This window comes from Martes martes (assembly GCF_963455335.1).
Source record: "Martes martes genome assembly, chromosome: 4".
NCBI classification, from domain to species: domain Eukaryota; kingdom Metazoa; phylum Chordata; class Mammalia; order Carnivora; family Mustelidae; genus Martes; species Martes martes.
Window position 1 is genome coordinate 87294949 of NC_137891.1, and position 17992 is coordinate 87312940.

The 17992-nt window shown below is 39.6% G+C and overlaps 1 protein-coding gene across 3 annotated transcripts in view; it reads right to left on the minus strand.

The window, feature by feature from the left end:
• The window catches only part of VPS45 (vacuolar protein sorting 45 homolog), a 70876-nt gene extending 61771 nt beyond the window's left edge, over nucleotides 1-9105 (minus strand). For 2 of the 3 annotated variants that reach the window (XM_080801206.1, XM_080801204.1), the window contains exons 1-4: nucleotides 8705-8918; nucleotides 7931-8065; nucleotides 4999-5059; nucleotides 1089-1168 (exon numbers count right to left, since the gene is read on the minus strand). In XM_080801206.1, the coding sequence (XP_080657332.1) occupies nucleotides 1089-1168; nucleotides 4999-5059; nucleotides 7931-8065; nucleotides 8705-8797 (369 nt within the window). In that variant the 5' untranslated portion in view covers nucleotides 8798-8918. Of the gene's footprint in view, nucleotides 1-1088; nucleotides 1169-4998; nucleotides 5060-7930; nucleotides 8066-8704 lie in introns of all 3 variants that reach the window. The other variant, XM_080801205.1, reaches the window with a different exon arrangement.
• Between the last annotated feature and the right edge of the window lie 8887 nt (nucleotides 9106-17992).

Genomic DNA, 17992 nt, shown 5'->3' on the forward strand with positions numbered 1-17992 from the left:
AAAGCACCAAGATCAGTCAGTTATTTCATAAATTCCAACTGTATGGTACAGCAATATTTTCATATGTGATATGATACTTTGTGGTATAATCAAATTTGAGGAAATGCAGGTATAAAAGAGATAAAAAACTGATCAATTAATAACTGTCTAGCAATAGTCAATGTGGGGAAATAAAATAATTATAAAATGGCAGCAATAATAATAATAAATCCTCTAAAAAAACAAAAAGTTGTAGAAGTGTGTACACATTTCAGGAGACCTCTGTGCACACTTACCAATTAGTAAAAATAAGACAATGCTATAGGATATACAATGTTACACACAGATGAAGAAGAACTTCATTGTTCAGTCTATTCTTTTTTTTGTACAGTGTATTAACATGAGGGAGAATATGTTTAAAAATAGGTCATTCCTTTTACTATTATTATTATTCATTTATCACTTAGCACATCCTTTTGAAAATCCAAAACTTGTTTATTTGCTGTCCTATTCTATTCTTCTATCATTTATGAGGTGATAAATGTATTCAAGAACACTAAAGCATTAAAGAAGTAAAAGGTAACATGACATGTTCTGATGTGATGTATTATATTGCATGCAGAATATTTAGGAGTTACCAAGTTTTAACCTAACAACAAAAGTCTACTTTTTACTTCCCAGAGCAAGATAATCACAAACTGAACTTTAACAAACCTCATTCACATCCTTTACTTCCTGTTCTTTTCCAATCAGACATAGCCCTGTAGATGAACATTCTTATAATGTGGTTCAAAAACTAGCATAGGAAAAAAAAAAAAAGGCTAGCACAGAATATATCTGACTCTGTTCCCAACCCTGTGAAACTCTCTCTATCCATTCAGTAGGATCCAGTGCCAGTCCAATCCCCTTACTCCCACTGACTCCTTTAATTCTGTTCCCACTCAATTTAATACCTCTTACAAACTTTCTGAGTATAGTTTGGTGCAATGCACATTTATAATGTCTGATCAATAGCCTCCCTTCTTTTGAGACAGCACCTTTCTTATGTTAGATTCAAATTTTTAAAAAGGGCCAATATAAGAGATGTGTTAGAGGACCAATACATTTACCTGAACCTCAGCCACAACTTCCTGTTCATCAGCTTCAGCTAATGACTTCACATCACTCTTGCTGATCACATTACTGAAATCTGAAACAGACATATGAGTTGTGGCTGACTCAAAGGAGATCACTTTTGCTCCTATTAGACATAAAAGAGCCTAATGATTAAGTTAAGTTTGGTATACATTGTGGTGTATGTCACAGTTGAACACCTTTGAACTGAAATGAGTAGCACAAATATATTCAAATCCATAAATTCATAATACTTCAAAAAAAGACCACCATGTAGGCATTGGAGGATGCCAGGGAACCAAGTCATTATACTGAAAATAGCAAATAAAGGGAAAGAAGTGAGTTTTTATTCTTTTATATACAAACTGTTTATATACAAATAGGTAACCAAATAGTAGATGAGGAGAAATTTCTCCTTATGGAAATATTCCAGCTAAAAAACAAAGAAGGAATGATCATGACAGAATTAAAACATCTTCATTTTTATCAACCACTAATGGATCAATGGATGGACCTAGGCATTGAGCATCAACTGATGCTAATATCACAATAAGAGACAATCAGTGAAAGCACACAGCGCTGACTATGAAATATTCTTGCCAAGAAGAACTCAAATCTAAATCTAATTAAGCTTCTATATCCAAGCACAGAACTAAAGGGCAGAGGAATATTTTATTTATTTATTTGTGTATTTATTTATAAGATTTATTTATTTAGAGAGAGAGGAAGGACGCACAGGTGGAAGGGACAGAGGGAGAAGGAGAGAGAATCTGAAGCCGACTTCACACTGAGCGCAAAGCCCGATATGGGGCCCGATCCCATGACCCTGAGACTGTGACCTGAGCCAAAACCAAGAGTCAATGCTTAACTAATTGCACCAACCAGATGTCCCAGGAATATTTTAAAATGCAGAGAATATGTTAAACTACCCTATCAGGATGCAATCAGCAAAACACAGGCTGTGAGATACTGTAACAGTACAATGTAGCTTCTTCAATAAATAAATTGCACTGGAGAGAGAGAGAGATCGAGAGAGACAGAGAGAGAAAAAACACCTATAGAAGATTAAAGAAACTTAAAGAACGTATCAATTAACAGCAATGTGTGGATCTTATTACGATAATAATTCAAATACAAAAACAGTGAGAAAAAACCAAAACTGTAAGAGAATCTGAAATTTGAACACTGAGTATTTGAAAATAGGAACTATTTTTCATTATTTCGATATGTATAATAATGGATTTTATTTTTTATTCATAATGGTATTTTGTAAAATAAGTCCTTATCTTTTAGAGATGCATACTGAAATATTTAGGGATGAACTCATATGATGCCTTAGATGTCCTTCAAAATAACACTGGTGGGGGAATAGGCAGTAGTATAGCTAAAACAAGACAGACCATGGGCAAAGCAACTTTTGAAATTGGGTGGTGGGTACACTGGGATTTATTACACTATTTGTATATATTTGAAGACTTCCATAAGAGAGGTTTTTTTTTTTTTTTAAATAAAGGAAGGGAGGAACCTATTAAACAATATATTTAGTAGATATAGAAATATAAAAATAAAATTATAAAAAAGTTAGATGAGCAGAAGGCCAATTTAGTGTTGATATAAATTGTGTTGAAAGTTTGTAATGAATGTAATCACTACATATAAACTCATTTAGTTTATTTTAATCAAATAAAATTGTGAAATTGATTGCTTTACCCAAGTCCCAAGAGCCTGTTTTTCCTAGGCTTTAGTGCTACTTTAATATATATCATGTTTTTCGTCTACTTCACAGATTCACAGTGCAAATCAAACAACCTTTAGAACCAGAAGAAAAGACATTACGTTATTGGTTACTAATTTCAACTGCTGCCTCAAAGAAGAAGACTTCCATCTCATGACCTACTCAATTTTAAACTGAGAGACTCAGCACAAGAAGTGATTCCATTATGTGTCTACTTAAATTCGACAGCACAGGGAATCTCTCATATATTCATATGTGTGTGTACACACACATACACACATGTCTCTAAGTAGAAGTTTCTACACTTTCCTAAGTATCTAGCTTGTGACCATCTAAAAATACTGTAATGACTACACACTTATTAGAAAGGCTAAAATAAAAAATAAGGGCATCACCAAATGCTCATAAGGATACAAAGAAACTAGATCACCTGTACATTGCTAGTGGAAAGTAAGATGGTATGGTCACTCTAGAAAACATTTAGCAGCTTCTTAAAACACTAAACATGGAACTACCATATGACCCAGCAACTGCTCTCTTGCTCTCCTGGACATTATGTACTACAGAGAAATGAAGACTCATGTTCACACAAAAACCTATACACAAATGTTTATAGCAGCTTTATCTGTAGTAGCCAAACCTGAAAACAACTCAGATATCCTCCAAGGGGTAGCTAAACAAATTTTGGTATAACCACATATAACCACGGAATACCACTCAGTAATAAAAAGGAATGAACTATTGATATATGTCACAACCTCAATGAATCTCAAGAATGCTGAGTGAAAAAAAGCCAATCCCAAAAGGTTATATACTGTATAATTCCATTTATGTAACATTCTTGAAATGACAAAATTATAGAAATAGATAATAGAATAGTGGTTGCTAGGGGCTCATAATGGGGTTGGGTGGGAGGGAAGTGCATATGGTATAAAAGGGCAATATAAGAGATCTTTATGGAGATGGAAATGTTTTGTATCCTAACTGTATCAATGTCAATATCCTGGATGTGATATTGTACTATAGTTATGTGAGATGCTACACTGGGGAAGATGGGTTTAAGAATAAATGGGATCTCTGTATTATTTCTTACAACTATATGTGAATCTCCAATTGCCTCAAAATAAAAAGTTAAATTATAAAACTAAGCCTATGACTATTAGCCAAAAGGAAAACAACAATAACACCACCACTAGGGTGGCAGAAATTAATTAAATTGCCAATTTTTACCTCTTGAGGTTGTTGTAAGGGCTGAATGAAATAATTATATGAGAAAGTTCTTTATAAAATACTGTCTTATCACAAATGTTAATTTTTGGTACTATTATTTAATTGTAGCATATAGTGTAGAAAGTAAGTACATTTTAGAGTATAATCTAAACCCTAAAACTCCAAAGCCTTCAAGTAAGCTTTAAAATTTTGCAATGTCCTACATACTGAGAGTTAAGGTTTATCCTTGGTTTTGGAAATGGCACCAAATAAACGAGACTTACTCATCCCATGAAGATCAATAATGACATCTAGAGGAGAATGGATGTAACTTCCAAAGCAGAATGTGTTACATCAAAAAAAAAAAAAAAATCATATAAAATGTAGAGTAACCACAAACCTAGTTTATTTCCAGGACTCTGTCTTCCCCCCAAAAGTTACGTACATAAGAGATACCTACTGGATGACTTGTACTTTCAAGTATTATATAAAGTAGCAAAGAGAAGTGGAATGTTTTCATCTGGTATGATATAAAGTAAATCTCTGCTTTTCCAACAAACTCAAGCATATCCTCCTCCACATAAAGAAATCAGCTTCTATGCCTCAGTTCATAAAAGTATAAAACAGGAATAAGTTTACACCTTTTGCTTTGTTTTGTTTTTGCAGAGGTGGGATGTGAAATTTGGCTACTTGTAATTTTGACTCATAAAGAATACTGATAGGCAAAGTAAAACTTAAAAAGTAATTTTTACCTAATCAGTCAATGATGAAGAAAATCCTACTTAGCTCCCTAAAACAGAACATTGGTTGGTTATAGGACTTTTAATACTTTGAAAGGATATAAAAAAATCAGACTCGTATAGTGACTGATTCAGTTACTTTATTGATGACATGAAGTGTCCAACAGAACAAATTAGCTAGGATACAGTTACATGATGGAATAAGTGAAATAATATACTTACAAATAAAATATATACTGTATTTTGGTCTCCGGAGCTCTTGAATCAGATAATCCACATTCTCCTAGAAAGGAAACAACAAATAAACAAATACTATGTGAGAATTGTTTAACTGAAAAAATAACAAATATTGTTCATTGATTTAAGTATTTACTGAGAATCTACTGAGTGCTGAAGTCTAGATTTAAGTGTATGTTGCAGGGATAAGGGCTGGAGGTGAAAAAGAGTTATGTTAAATAATGATCTGGAATCATCTGTAATATTAATGAGCTGCATCATCGTGGCCAAATTAAGATTTAAAAGTATTAAAAATACAAATGTTGAAGTACAACACAAAACTAATAATAATTCTGCATATTTGCCTCAGGCCGCTTGTCTATAAATTATTCATCTAATCAAAATTCTTAGATAGAATATCAAAACATATCTAGGTCTTTAAAAACCACCATTCAAGAGAAAATACACTTAATTGCATTCACTTTGGCTTTTACCTTACTGGGACCTAAGACTGCACAACTGTAATGTTTGTGAAGTATTTGCAAACAGTAGGCTAAGATTTAAAAACAAAATATGGGGGCACCTGGGTGGCTAATTCAGTTAAATATCTGACTTGTGATTTTGGCTCAGGTCACGATCTCATGGGTCATGAGATCAAGCCTGGTGTCATGCTCTACACTCAGCGGGGAGTCTGCCTGGGATTCTTTTTCTCCCTCTCCCTTTGCCCCTTCCACTGACACGTTCTCTCGTTCTCTCTCTCTTGCAAATAAAATAAATATATCTTAAAAAAAAGTAAAATATGAAATTTAGAAGTAAAAAAAGTTGATTTTTATATGGCCAAAACATAAGAATTCCAATTATACAAGATCATAATGCAGGTTTTATCTATTTTTGATACTATTAACACAGTTAAATTTCAACATGAATTTGGTCCCTAGTCTAAACATGATATGCAATACAGTTTTGAATATTTAAAAAATCATACATTTCCTTAAAGAACTAAAAGTAATATAAGATATGCACATTGCCTATTAAATGGGAAAAGGTTTTGAAAACTCATTTAGATTTAAAAATACATTAAAATTAACCTTACAACATAATATTAAAGAAAAGTCATTTTTATTTCTTTAGTATTTATTTATTTGACACAGAGAGTGAGCACGAACGGGGGCGGGGGGGGGGCAGCAGAAGGAGAGGGAGAAGCAGGCTCCTTGCTGAGCAGGGAGCCTAATGCAGGACTCAATCCCAGGACCCTGGGATCACGACCTGAGCTAAAGACAGCCGCTAAACCGACTGAGCCACTCAGGCACCCCAAAGAAAAGTCATTTTTAAGAACACATTTTTAGTAGGGCACCTGGGTGGTTCAGTTGGTTAAGTGTCTGCCTTTGGCTCAGGTTATGATCCCAGGGGCCAGGGGCCTGGGATCGAGCTCTGCATTGGGCTCCCTGCTCAGCAGGGAGCCTTCTCCCTCTCTCTCTGCGCCTCACCCTGCTTCTGCTTGTGTTCTCTCTCAAATAAACAAATAAAATCTTAAAAAAACCTGACATTTTTATTTTCAGAGAGTGTTATCTATCTATCTATATATGTATAAAGAGGTTCTCTAATGAAAAATCTTAGGAAATGATGGACCAGATGATCTCTAAGATCCCTCTCAGCACCAAAATTTCATGAGCTATAAATGTGAAACAACTGGAAATGACTATAACACAGTATTAATGTATTCATTAATTTAGGAACTATTTATTGAGGTCCACCATGTAGCAGGCACTGGAGACATAAGTGTGGGAAAAAAAAAAACCAACCAACCAGATACCATCGCTATTCTCATGGAGCTTACTGCTGGTAGGTGAGACAAATATTAATCAAACCATATACAACTTCAACTATGACAAGCAAAAGGGAGAAGAAGATGGTGCTGTAAGTGCTTACAAGAGGAGGGTTTGACTTGGTCAGCAAAACCAGGGGTAGATCTGCTAGAGGAAGTAAAGAAGTTCCAAGCAGAGGGAAAAGCCTGTGCAAAGATCCTGTGGCATGATGGAATAAAGTGAACTGAAAGATTAATGTGGCCAAAAGCAAAAGGGGCAATGGTTTGAAATGAGGCTGTAGGAATGACAGGAACCAGACCACACAGAACATCATTCAAGGATTTCAAGTGGGGGTGACATGACATGACATGACATTTGTATTTCAGAAAGTACATAATATACAAGCATCGTAAAAGAGTGCATTGGAGTTGAAGATCATGTATATAAAGAGAATATGCAAAATAAGGTTGAAATAGTATAGGAGTTTTATAGGAGGACTCAACCTAGATTTAGAAAATGATGGATGAAAATGGACAGAAGGCTAAAGAACCTTTAATTAGGGGAAGAGAACAAATAGAGAAGAGGAATGAGCATATAGAGGGATGATAAAAAGGCCTAGTTGGCAAGAGTGGAGGAGCAGAGCTTGGACACAGGAGGCTGGATACATAAGGGCAAACCAAACCAGCTAAAGGAGGGATCTGAGGGCTGGGCTAATAAATATTGATTTAATCATGGAAGTAAAATTGAGCCATTATATGTATCTTCCTGTGCATAGACATGAATAAAATGATACAGACTCAAGATATTGGTGTAGGTACATAAGTATATAAGATTGAAGTGGCAATGGTGTTCAGTGTGATGGGTATGGAGGTTAATCCAGAAATTAAGTGAAGTGGGTCTCTGCTAGGATAGTTAGTGGTCTAGGAAGTAGCTGGGAATCCAAAAGGCATCTTGGGGGAAAAACTGATTGTAAGGAGTAAACTGAGATGTGGAAAGCAGGAGAGTCAAGGTTATAACTCTGATGAACCAGGTTAATTATGATGCCACAAATGATAATACAAATTTGTTTTGCTTTCTTAACGCTTTCATATCAGAGTGCTCTGTGTTTGCCTGGGCAAATGACAGCTCAGTACCTTGGTAGGACGAAGAAAACAAATTGCTTTCAGGTGTTTCATGACCTCTCGATTTTGAGAATCAATGCGTTCAAAAAGGTACACTTCCTTCTGAAGAATCTCTGACTGTGTGTATACCATACTCACTATGCCAGTCTGTAAAGAAGAAGAATTAACTAATCATTATGCTAGTCAAAATAATATAAACAGGCAGCAACACCTAAGATTTAATTTTTTTCCCATTAATACTTGGCTGGATAAAGCAAATACTAACATGTAGTAACATTTACTGAACATCCAAAACACGTAGGTAATGTACCAGAATGAAAAACATGTTCTCTCTCAACACAGACAATCCATAAATTTCAAAAAAAAAATTTTTTTCCCATCACCTTAGAGTGTGATTTTTAAAAAAAATAATTCTGTGTCAACAAATAATAACCTGTCATCTCAGCTTGAGCACTAACAGCTTTATTTTAAAAACAGAACACTGGCTGGAAATAAAAGTCTTCCAAGTGTCCTGTCTCACATATTATTTCTTGGCAGAGACATTTAGGAAAGGACTTCTGATTCCAATAAATTGTTCCGGGTAGATGAAGAAATCTCTGGTGGTAGTTAACAGCTATTTACACTTCAAACCTACTAGACAAGCTTTATTACCACCTTTTAGTTCCACACAGAACTGACCCTCGCTTCAAAACCTTTAAATACTAAATCCTACAGCGAAGTGGGAGTAGCTGTTATAAGAGAGGGAGAGCTCCCTCACAAACAAATACTGAGCAAAAGCAAACTCACCGTCTCTTTATCCATGAGAAGTACTTTCATACCCGGTCCGCTGTCCTCTATCATTTTGGAAACGTACTGCTTCACAGCAAAAACCACGTTCATGGTGGCGAATTGACAGGTTAACCCTACAGCCCTTCCCGCCCCCTTTTTTCTTCCTAAATTAACCCCCGGCCTTTTTGGCCGGGTCTCGGCTGCTTCCTCCCCGCCGGGCCTTGCCTTCCGGAAGCCCGGGCAGCAACTACGGTGCTGGGAGTTGTAGTTCCGCTGCGCGAGGCGGGCGACGGAGCCTCCAGACTGAATGAAAAATCCAGCTGTTATCCCCTGGGTCGCCGCTCTCGGAAGTGATTCTCCCCCCACCTCCACCCTGGAGCTGTTTGAGGCCTGGGCCGTGGGTCCGGGGTGCCCCGGCTGCCCCCGGAAGTCTCTCCTGCTGGCTTGGAGAGAGGGTTGCCGCTCGCGTCGTGGAGGAACTGGCGTAAGGCTGACTTGGAGGCAAAAACCGCGGAGTGCAGCCGTGGTCACTGTTTGCCATTAAGTGAAGGATTAAGGGAAGAGAGCTGGCGTAATGCTCCCGGCCGCTCGGGAAGGTATTTGCTAAGTAATGGCCGAGATTCGTCCTCCCCGGCTTCATCGTGTCGTTAACAAGGCGAAGACTGTACTCCTGCAAAGCGAGGCCCGAATTGGTTTTTTGAAGATTGAGGGGCAGGTGAACCGGAGTATATGTTGAATGAACGAACAAAGGAAAGGGAATGCCCTTGAAGGATGTTTTGGGAGCGGCCTCTGATCCACCCCCCACCCCCCACCCCGAGGGCGGGGAGCAGAGGCCGCCGCGGGTACTCGCGGGGCGCGCGAGGGACCCCGGGTTTGGCGCTCTGGGCGACTGGACTCTGCGGGGTCCTGCTGAGCTGATGCGAGGGACCCGGGGCCCTGAAACTGCGGGCAGGAGCCCAGTTAAGTCGGAAATGGGTAGGGGGCACGTATCCGGTGGGGCTAAAGCAATGTAGCGCGGGGATTTTGAGGGAAAACTCACAAATTTTAACAAACAAAAACTTAACCACAAAATGAATCTTAAAGCCATCAATGTTTAAATGTCTGCATTTGTGTTTAGTACCCCGAGGGTCTTCTCTCCATTATGCCATTTCTCGAAAAGGGGGGAAAATGTTAGGGAATTGAAAATTTAGAGAAAGAGACAACTGCAGGGCATCAGCAACTGTAATTGCTTGTAAATGTTTCCACTAAATAACGACCAGTGTTTGTTGGGGTCACTTTTATCAATAGATTCAACATTACCAAATCAGTCGTTCTATTATGTTTTAAGAAGTATACAGTTAAAAGTAGACCGAGAGCACGTTAACATTAATCTGGCTATCAAGATTATAAATTTTTTTTAAAGGTTTTATTTATTTATTTGACAGACAGAGATCACAAGTAGGCAGAGAGGCAGAGAGAGAGGAGGAAGCAGGCTCCCCGCTGAGCAGAGAACCCGATGCGGGGCTCCATTCCAGGACTCTGGGATCATGACCCGAGCCGAGGGCAGAGGCTTTAACCCACTGAGCCACCCAGGCGTCCCAAGATTATAAATTTTTTTATGCAGTTACCAAATCCTTTAAGGGAGCTCAGAAGCCACATGAAATATTGTAATTTCATCACCTCTGAAATTGTGAAAAATGTTTTCAGTTTTTCTACCGTGTAAATAAAACTTCCCATTGGGCTTTTTAAAAGATTTTTGAAGAGACAGCGAGAGAGGGACTCACTGGGCTTTTTATCAATTTTTGAATTATGTTTTGAAAGAAAAGTCTTACTGTGGCTTCCCAACCGCACAGAAGATGAGGCACGAACAAGTCAGCTACAAGAGAAAGGGAGCAGGGGTCTACCACCTGAACTCCTCTGCAGTCCTGTATTTATTCGGTATAAGATAACCAACAAAGGAGCTGAAGGTTATACATTAACCATGTCTTGTAGATAAACAAGAAGGAATGTGTTATGTTGATTTGTCTTATAGATAAGCAAGAAGAAAAGCAAGCTACGCCTGGTCAAACAGTATAGAATAGAGCGCATTTAAAGGGATTATCTTGATTAACTGCAGGCTGCTTCTGAGGCAGGGGAGACAACGAAAACATGAAGCAGGCGGCCTTCCGCCCTGAGTGGGCCAGGCGTTCCCCAGGGCTGCTCAGCTTCCTAGATGTAAATCATCCTCTCCCCCAGAGGCCTGTTGCTAGTGAGTGTTTTTCTTGAGGTTATACTTAAGCATGCTTGTGCGACTGGTACAATTTCATATATTTTAAGTTATACACTGTTCTGAGGGACAGTTACATTTCCCCCTTTTGCTTGTGCAGAAGCAGGAAAGTCGGTTTTTCAACTTCTCGATCCATCGGTTGTTGGAAGGATTTTTGTGCACATCTGAGGACTAAGCATAAAAAGATTAAAGCAATAGACAGAATAATCATTCCACCTATAAGGCCAAGACCAGTTTGTCTGATCCAAAGTGTTTCGATCAGACAGATTATCATCAATCCTTGTGCAAAACTCATGCCTGGAACTGATTGTAATGATGAGTGAGTAATGCCTTGAAGGTATCTTGAAGCTGTTTTAAATCTAAAGTTAAATTATCGGCATAATGATTGGTAGTGTGACAGCAAATCTTGTTCCCTGACATTTCTGATTTGTTATAGGCGTAGGGAGTAACACAGAAGGAAGAAACATTCCAGTCACAGGAAAGGTGGAGCCTAAGCTTTGTTTTTGTTTTTTTTTTTCTTTTTTTAAGATTTTATTTATTTATTTGACAGACAGAAATCACAAGCAGGCAGAGAGGCAAGCAGAGAGAGAGGAAGGGAAGCAGGCTCCCCATTGAGCAGAGAGCCGATGTGGGGCTCGATCCCATGACCCTGGGATCATGACCTGAGCTGAAGGCAGAGGCTTTAACCCACTGAGCCACCCAGGTGCCCCTAAGCTTTGTATTTTGAAGATCATCCCCCTTATACATCACGGCTGATTCTAAATCAGAGATTCTTTCATCTAATCCTTGATCAATGATTGTTGATTCCAAGCTTTGCTAGCATTCTCATGCCACTTTTGTACAAACTGTGTGATTTGTACAGTCTGATGCAAGGCCATTCCTGCAGTGGTAGCCATAGCAGTAATGACTCTAATTTCTAAAATAGCTGCTCTAAACAGCCTGAGATATCTTTTGTTCTAGGCACCTAGGCCTTCAAAACTGTTAAAAGTACATGCCTACCTGGAGAGCTTTCCCAAACACGGTGGTTTCATTGGTAACCGGATGCTTATTCTTCTAGCTTTGAGAATAATGGAATTCTATGTGTAAACATTCTTGTTCACACAGGTGAACATTTTACATTTGGGACAGTTTATTTCTCTTTTGTTATGCTCGAAAGTCATTTTTCCAGTGACAAAAAACATAGGGATCTCTAACACACGCTCTTGACCATTCTTCTCACCAGGAAAAAGATGAATGCATAGCTACTGGACTGATAAATATAAGAGCCGTTCCAGACTCTAAGGTGACTTAAAGCGGTGATGACCTTCCATAAATTCTTCTCTTTTATGAAAATCAGCAAAAGGGGATGGCGCCAAAAGTCCTTGCCCATGCCAGACCAGAGGTGCATCCCCAAGTTAAGGTTTGTGGTAAGATGAGGTGTTCAAAAACTCGTCATTTTAAATTCCAATGAGAGAAGTAGGGTCTGCATTTGGTGACTGCCATCCCTTTAGGGGACCAGTCCCATACAATTCTGCAGGTCATTAATAACGACCCTGGGGTAAGAAGCTCGACAATCCTCTGGTAAAGATTTCCTTGTCAGACCACATCTGTGTCAGTCTGCATTGGGTGGGGGGTGGTTTGCTGCTGTGCTGTAGCTAGGACCCTGATATTCATTGGCTTGGAATCCTTTAATGAAGAGTAAATGTAACTGGACTTTAGTCAGACCACTGTTAGTAGGAGAGGTCACCAACCATCTTTGATCATCAGGGATAAGGCAACTGGATAAGGGATAAGGCAACTGGAATGATTGCCATACATATTGGTCTGCTCCAATATCCCAATGTAAGATTAATCTTTGTGCCCTCCTCTTGGGGCAATAATGGCAATCTAGGATCCAAAATTCCAGGTACCCATTTTGAGGCATTCAAATAAACTGGTATTATATCTTCTCCCCATTCTACTGGACAGAGCAGGGGAGGATTAGGGATATGAGCCCAGTAAGTGAAGTAATTTGTGCATAACATCCCCTAAGACTTACAGCTACCGTGATGAGGGCCATCATAGTACATCAGATGTAGAAACAGTAGCAGTTTCTATATGCCATAAAACATACATTGTGTATAAAGCATCAGGCAACAGATTAAATGCAGAAGAAACATGAAATAATGCAGTAACTGTCATTAATTCTGTTTTCTGTGCTGAAAGACCTGTAGTAGATATGATTTTTGAGGTAGGACCATAGTAACAGGCTTTGCCTTTGACAGAGCCATCAGAAAAATAAGTAGGGGCATCAGTTATTGGATTTTTAGAAGTAATTTTAGGAAGGACAAAAGCATTACGTTTTAAAAAAGAAACAATAGGTAAAGAGGGATAATGAGAAGTGTTTCCAGTAAAGCCAGTAGGGGCAATTTGCCAATTTAAATTATTCTGGAATGCTGTTTCAATTTGTGTCTTATTTAAAGGCAGAACAATAACCTTTGGATCATATATCCCTGTATTTGGCAAGTTCTTTTTCTTCCTAATTGAATAATGCTACCAATATGGTCTATGTAAGTAGTGAGTGTGTTAACAGTATTATTTAGAAGAAAAATCCATTCTATGATTAGTTCTTCCTGTATAATTAATCTGGTGGGTGTATGTGGGATATGAAAAGTAAGATCTAAGGATATTTTAGGTTGGACTTTATCCGTCTGCATTGACTGAATTTGGGTTTCGACAAATTGTAATTCTTTTAAGGCATCTTTTGATAGGGTCCTAAGGCTGTTTAAATTAGGATCTCCCTTCAGAGAGGCAAACACGTGCTGCAAAGCGTTAAGTGGAAATTCCAATTTTAGGTCTTATCCAATCTCCCAATAATTTTTTTTTAAAGATTTTATTTATTCATTTGACAGACAGAGATCACAAGTAGGCAGAGAGGCAGGCAGAGAGAGGAAGGGAAGCAGGCCTTCCACTGAGCAGAGAGCCCGATGCGGGGCTTGATCCCAGGACCCTGAGATCATGACCTGAGCTGAAGGCAGAGGCTTTAACCCACTGAGCCACCCAGGCGCCCCTCCCAATAATTTTTGCAAATCATTTCAGGTCGTTATTTTATCTCTATGGATTTGAACTTTTTGTAGTTTAATTGAGGTCCTGTTCATAATGAACCCCGAATACGAGAAAGGTGAGGTGGTTTGTATTTCTTTCCGGAGCTATAATTAGTTTTTATTTTTCCAGTTGTAATTGAAGCTTATTAAATGCGTCCTGCAATTGTACGTTATCAGAGGCTTCACATAATATATCATCCATATAATGGATAAGATAAAATTTGTGGAAACTGACCTCTGACTGGCGGTGTAACTTTGGCCACAGATTTAACATTCTCTGTGGTAAAACTTTCCATTGGTATCATTTGGCTGGTTATTTTAAATTCACACTGGGAATTGTGAAAGCAAAATTGGGACAGTCTTCCCTAGCAAGTGGTATAGTATAAACGCAACCCTGTAAATCTATGAGAATCACTGGCCATTCGAGTGGAACTGTATTAGGCAAAGGCAATAGGGATTGGAGAGACCCCATGGGTTAGTAACAGAATTAACCATATGCAGGTCTGTTAGAAGTCTCCACTTTCCTGGTTTTTGTGTGTGTGTGTGTGTGTGTGTTTTAAATAACAAAGACAGGCGAATTCCAAGGACTGTGAGATTCTTGAGTATGCCCTTTTCATATCTGTTCCTCAACTAGGGCTTGTAAAGCAGGTAATTTCTCTTGTGTTAAGGGCCACTGCTCCACCCAAATAGGTTTGTCACTCTTCCAATTAACTTAATGGGTTCAGGATCAGTTGCCTTCCGTGAAAAATCTGGGAAGCCTCCTTAGGGGAAGGTCTAACCAGAGAGACTTCCCAATGACTTAGTAAATCTCGCCCTCGAAGGTTAATGGGCAAGTCCACAATATATGGCTGCAGATAGCCCTTTTGACCCTCTGGTTCTTCACAGAAAAGAATATTGGAGCTGTGACACACTTGCTAGCCTGGCCTAATCCCATGATATTAACAGAAGATGAGTTATATTATATGGCCATTTTTTAAAAAAAGATTTATTTATTATTTATTTGACAGATAGAGATCACAAGTAGGCAGAGAGGCAGGCAGAGAGAGAGGGGGAAGCAGGCTCCCTGCTGAGCAGAGAGCCCGATGCGCTGCGGGGCTCAATCCGGGGCTCAATCCCAGGACCCTGGGATCACGACCCGAGCCGAAGGCAGAGGCTTTAACCCACTGAGCCACCCAGGAGCCCCTTATATGGCCATTTTTTAGGCCCATGTTAGGCCAATGTAACGAGCTTGTAATAGAGACATCAGCTCTGGTATCAGTTAGACCTGAAAATTCTTTTCCTTGTATTTTAACAAGACAAATCAGTGTATCTAGATAGATTTTCTCAGTTAAATATGCCCCAGTTTTTCCAGTGCTCCCAAACCTGTTGGAGTTTCTTTGCTTGTTTTTTAAAGATTTTATTTATTTTTTTTTGACAGGCACAGATCACAAGTAGGCAGAGAGGCAGGCAGAGAGAGAGATGTGGAAGCAGGCTCCCTGCTGAGCAGAGAGCCCAATGTGGGGCTCGATGTGGGGCTCGATGTGGGGCTCAATGCGGGGCGGAGCCACCAGGCACCCTGCTTTGTTTTTTTTTTTTTTTTTTAAGATTTTATTTATCCACTTGACAGAAATCACAAGTAGGCAGAGAGGCAGGCAGAAGGGGGTGGGGGAAGCAGGCTCCCTGCTGAGCAGAGAACCAGATGCGGGGCTCGGTCCCAAGACTCTGGGATCATGACCTGAGCAGAAGGCAGAGGCTTAACCCACTGACCCACACAGGCGCCCCTTGTTTTTTAAACTGACCCTGGAATAGGGTAAAGTAGCAACTGGGCAGTGCAATCTCCTTTTTGAAAACTGTGTGGAGCCGCAGTAGTTAACATCACTGAAATTTCACCTGTATAATCTGAATCAGTAATGCTAGTGTGAACTAGTACTCCCTTTGAAGTAAGGCTAGATCTCCCCAAAAGTAACCCAGTGGTTCCCTTAGGTAAAGTGCCAAAAATATTGGTTGGAATTTTAGTGGGAAGCTTGGCAGGCATTAAGAGATGATCTTTGGGAATGGAAATACCTACCAGCACTATCAGGCATAGCATGTAATAAATTTAAAATGGTGCATTTGTCTGGAAGCTGGGTGTTAAGGGAGAATTGGCTCCCTTTTCCTTTGGGGCTAAGGGGTTGCCCCAAAGGAAGTTTCCCGAAAGAGGGGAGCCATCCTTATGAAATTTGGAATGACATTGATTTGCCCAGTGGTTTCCTTTTTTACATTTAGGACAGAGACCTGGTGATTTGTTTCTTGCATTTTGTGGAGGAAATTTTCCTTTTTGCTTACACTGAGCTTTAGTATGCCCTGTCTGTCTACAGTTGAAACATTGTCCTTTAAATTTTCCTGTGGTCAGAGCAGTCATTGCTTGAGCTAACAAATCAGCTTTATAGGTCTCTATTCCCAATTGGCATAGCTTAATATAATCTGTCAATGTTCCCTTGCCTTTAAGGGGTGCTATCAATTTCTTACAATCAGTGTTGGCATTTTCCTATGCCAACAGCTGAAGAATAGTATCAGCAACTTCGAAATTATTTACTTGTCTTTTAACAGCTTCTTGTAATCTCGCAAAAAAAAAAAGCAGTATAGGGTTCTTTTGGGCCCGGTGCCACTTTTTTTTTTATTTTATTATTTTATTTTTTTTTAAAGGTTTTATTTATTTATTTGACAGACAGAGATGACAAGCAGGCAGAGAGGAAGCAGAGAGAGAGAGAGAGGAGGAAGCAGGCTCACCTGCTGAGCAGAGAGCCCCACGCGGGGCTCGATCCCAGGACCCTGGGATCACGACCTGAGCCGAAAGCAGAGGCTTTAACCCACTGAGCCACCCAGGCGCCCCAGCCAGTACCACTTTTTGAAAAGAAGAGCATTTCTCTCCCCGGGCTTCTGTTCTCTCCCAGGCTCTCAAACAACAATGCCAGAGCTGCTCAAAAGCTTGATCATTCATTTGTACCTGATCTGGCACCTAGGCCCATGGCCCAACGCCCATGAGCTACTCCATGGAAATAGGAACATTATTAGCAGTTATGGGCAGCCGCTGTTTCTGCATGGTCTTGCCACCATGTTTTAAATGATATAAACTCGCTTGAGGATAAGACTGTTTTTGCTAGTAATGACCAATCAATAGGAGTAAGTCGATTGCCTTCTGCGATGCCTTGAATGATTCCCGTTTTAAATGGGGAATTAACTCCATAGTTTTGCACAGCCTATTTTAGTTCTTTCAGTAATTTGAAGGGAAACAGCTCATGTACGGTCTCATAAGATACCATTAGGGTTGTCAGGATCATGTCCTGGAGCGACATGTTCTCTAATAGCAACTGAGACATTAGTATGTAAGGCATCCAGGTCTCCTGCTCGCTTTGTTTCAAGGAGGCCTTTCTCAATGGGGGATAGCATGGATTTTTCATTCTTTTCACTAAATGGCGCCTTCTTGCAGGGTGGCAGAGCCCATGGTGGTGGCACAGCAACAACTGGTCCCTCCTTTTTTTCTGTTATTGGAGGAGGAGGGGGAAGAAATTCCTCCTTCATGATGATGTTAGTAATTTCTTTTCCCTCCAGGATGGCATGTTCAGGTTCCTCTTTCTTAGTTTCTCCTGAACACTCATTGTCGCTCTCTGAATCAGAGGATTGTAAAGGATCCAGAACAGAGCGAGTGAGGGTACAAATAGGCCATACAGTAATCAGAACTGGCTTTCCTTTTAGCATGCAAAAGTTTTAACTCATGACCTACTTTCTCCCAAGTCTGTAAGCCTGAAGTCCCTAATGTCAGGAACCAGCAGCAATGTTCTTTGATTACTTTTAAAAGCTCCAAAAGTTGGCCCTTGCTGACTTTTGCTCCTCCCGCCTTTAGGAGCTGTCTCAGCAAGCGTACTTAAGGGTGATATTGGTCTGTGCTCTCTAGATTACCCATACCCTGCCACCAAGTACCCACAGCTCGCCAGCAGGGAAAAAGGCACCTCCCGTGCAGACCCGTGCAGACAAACACGT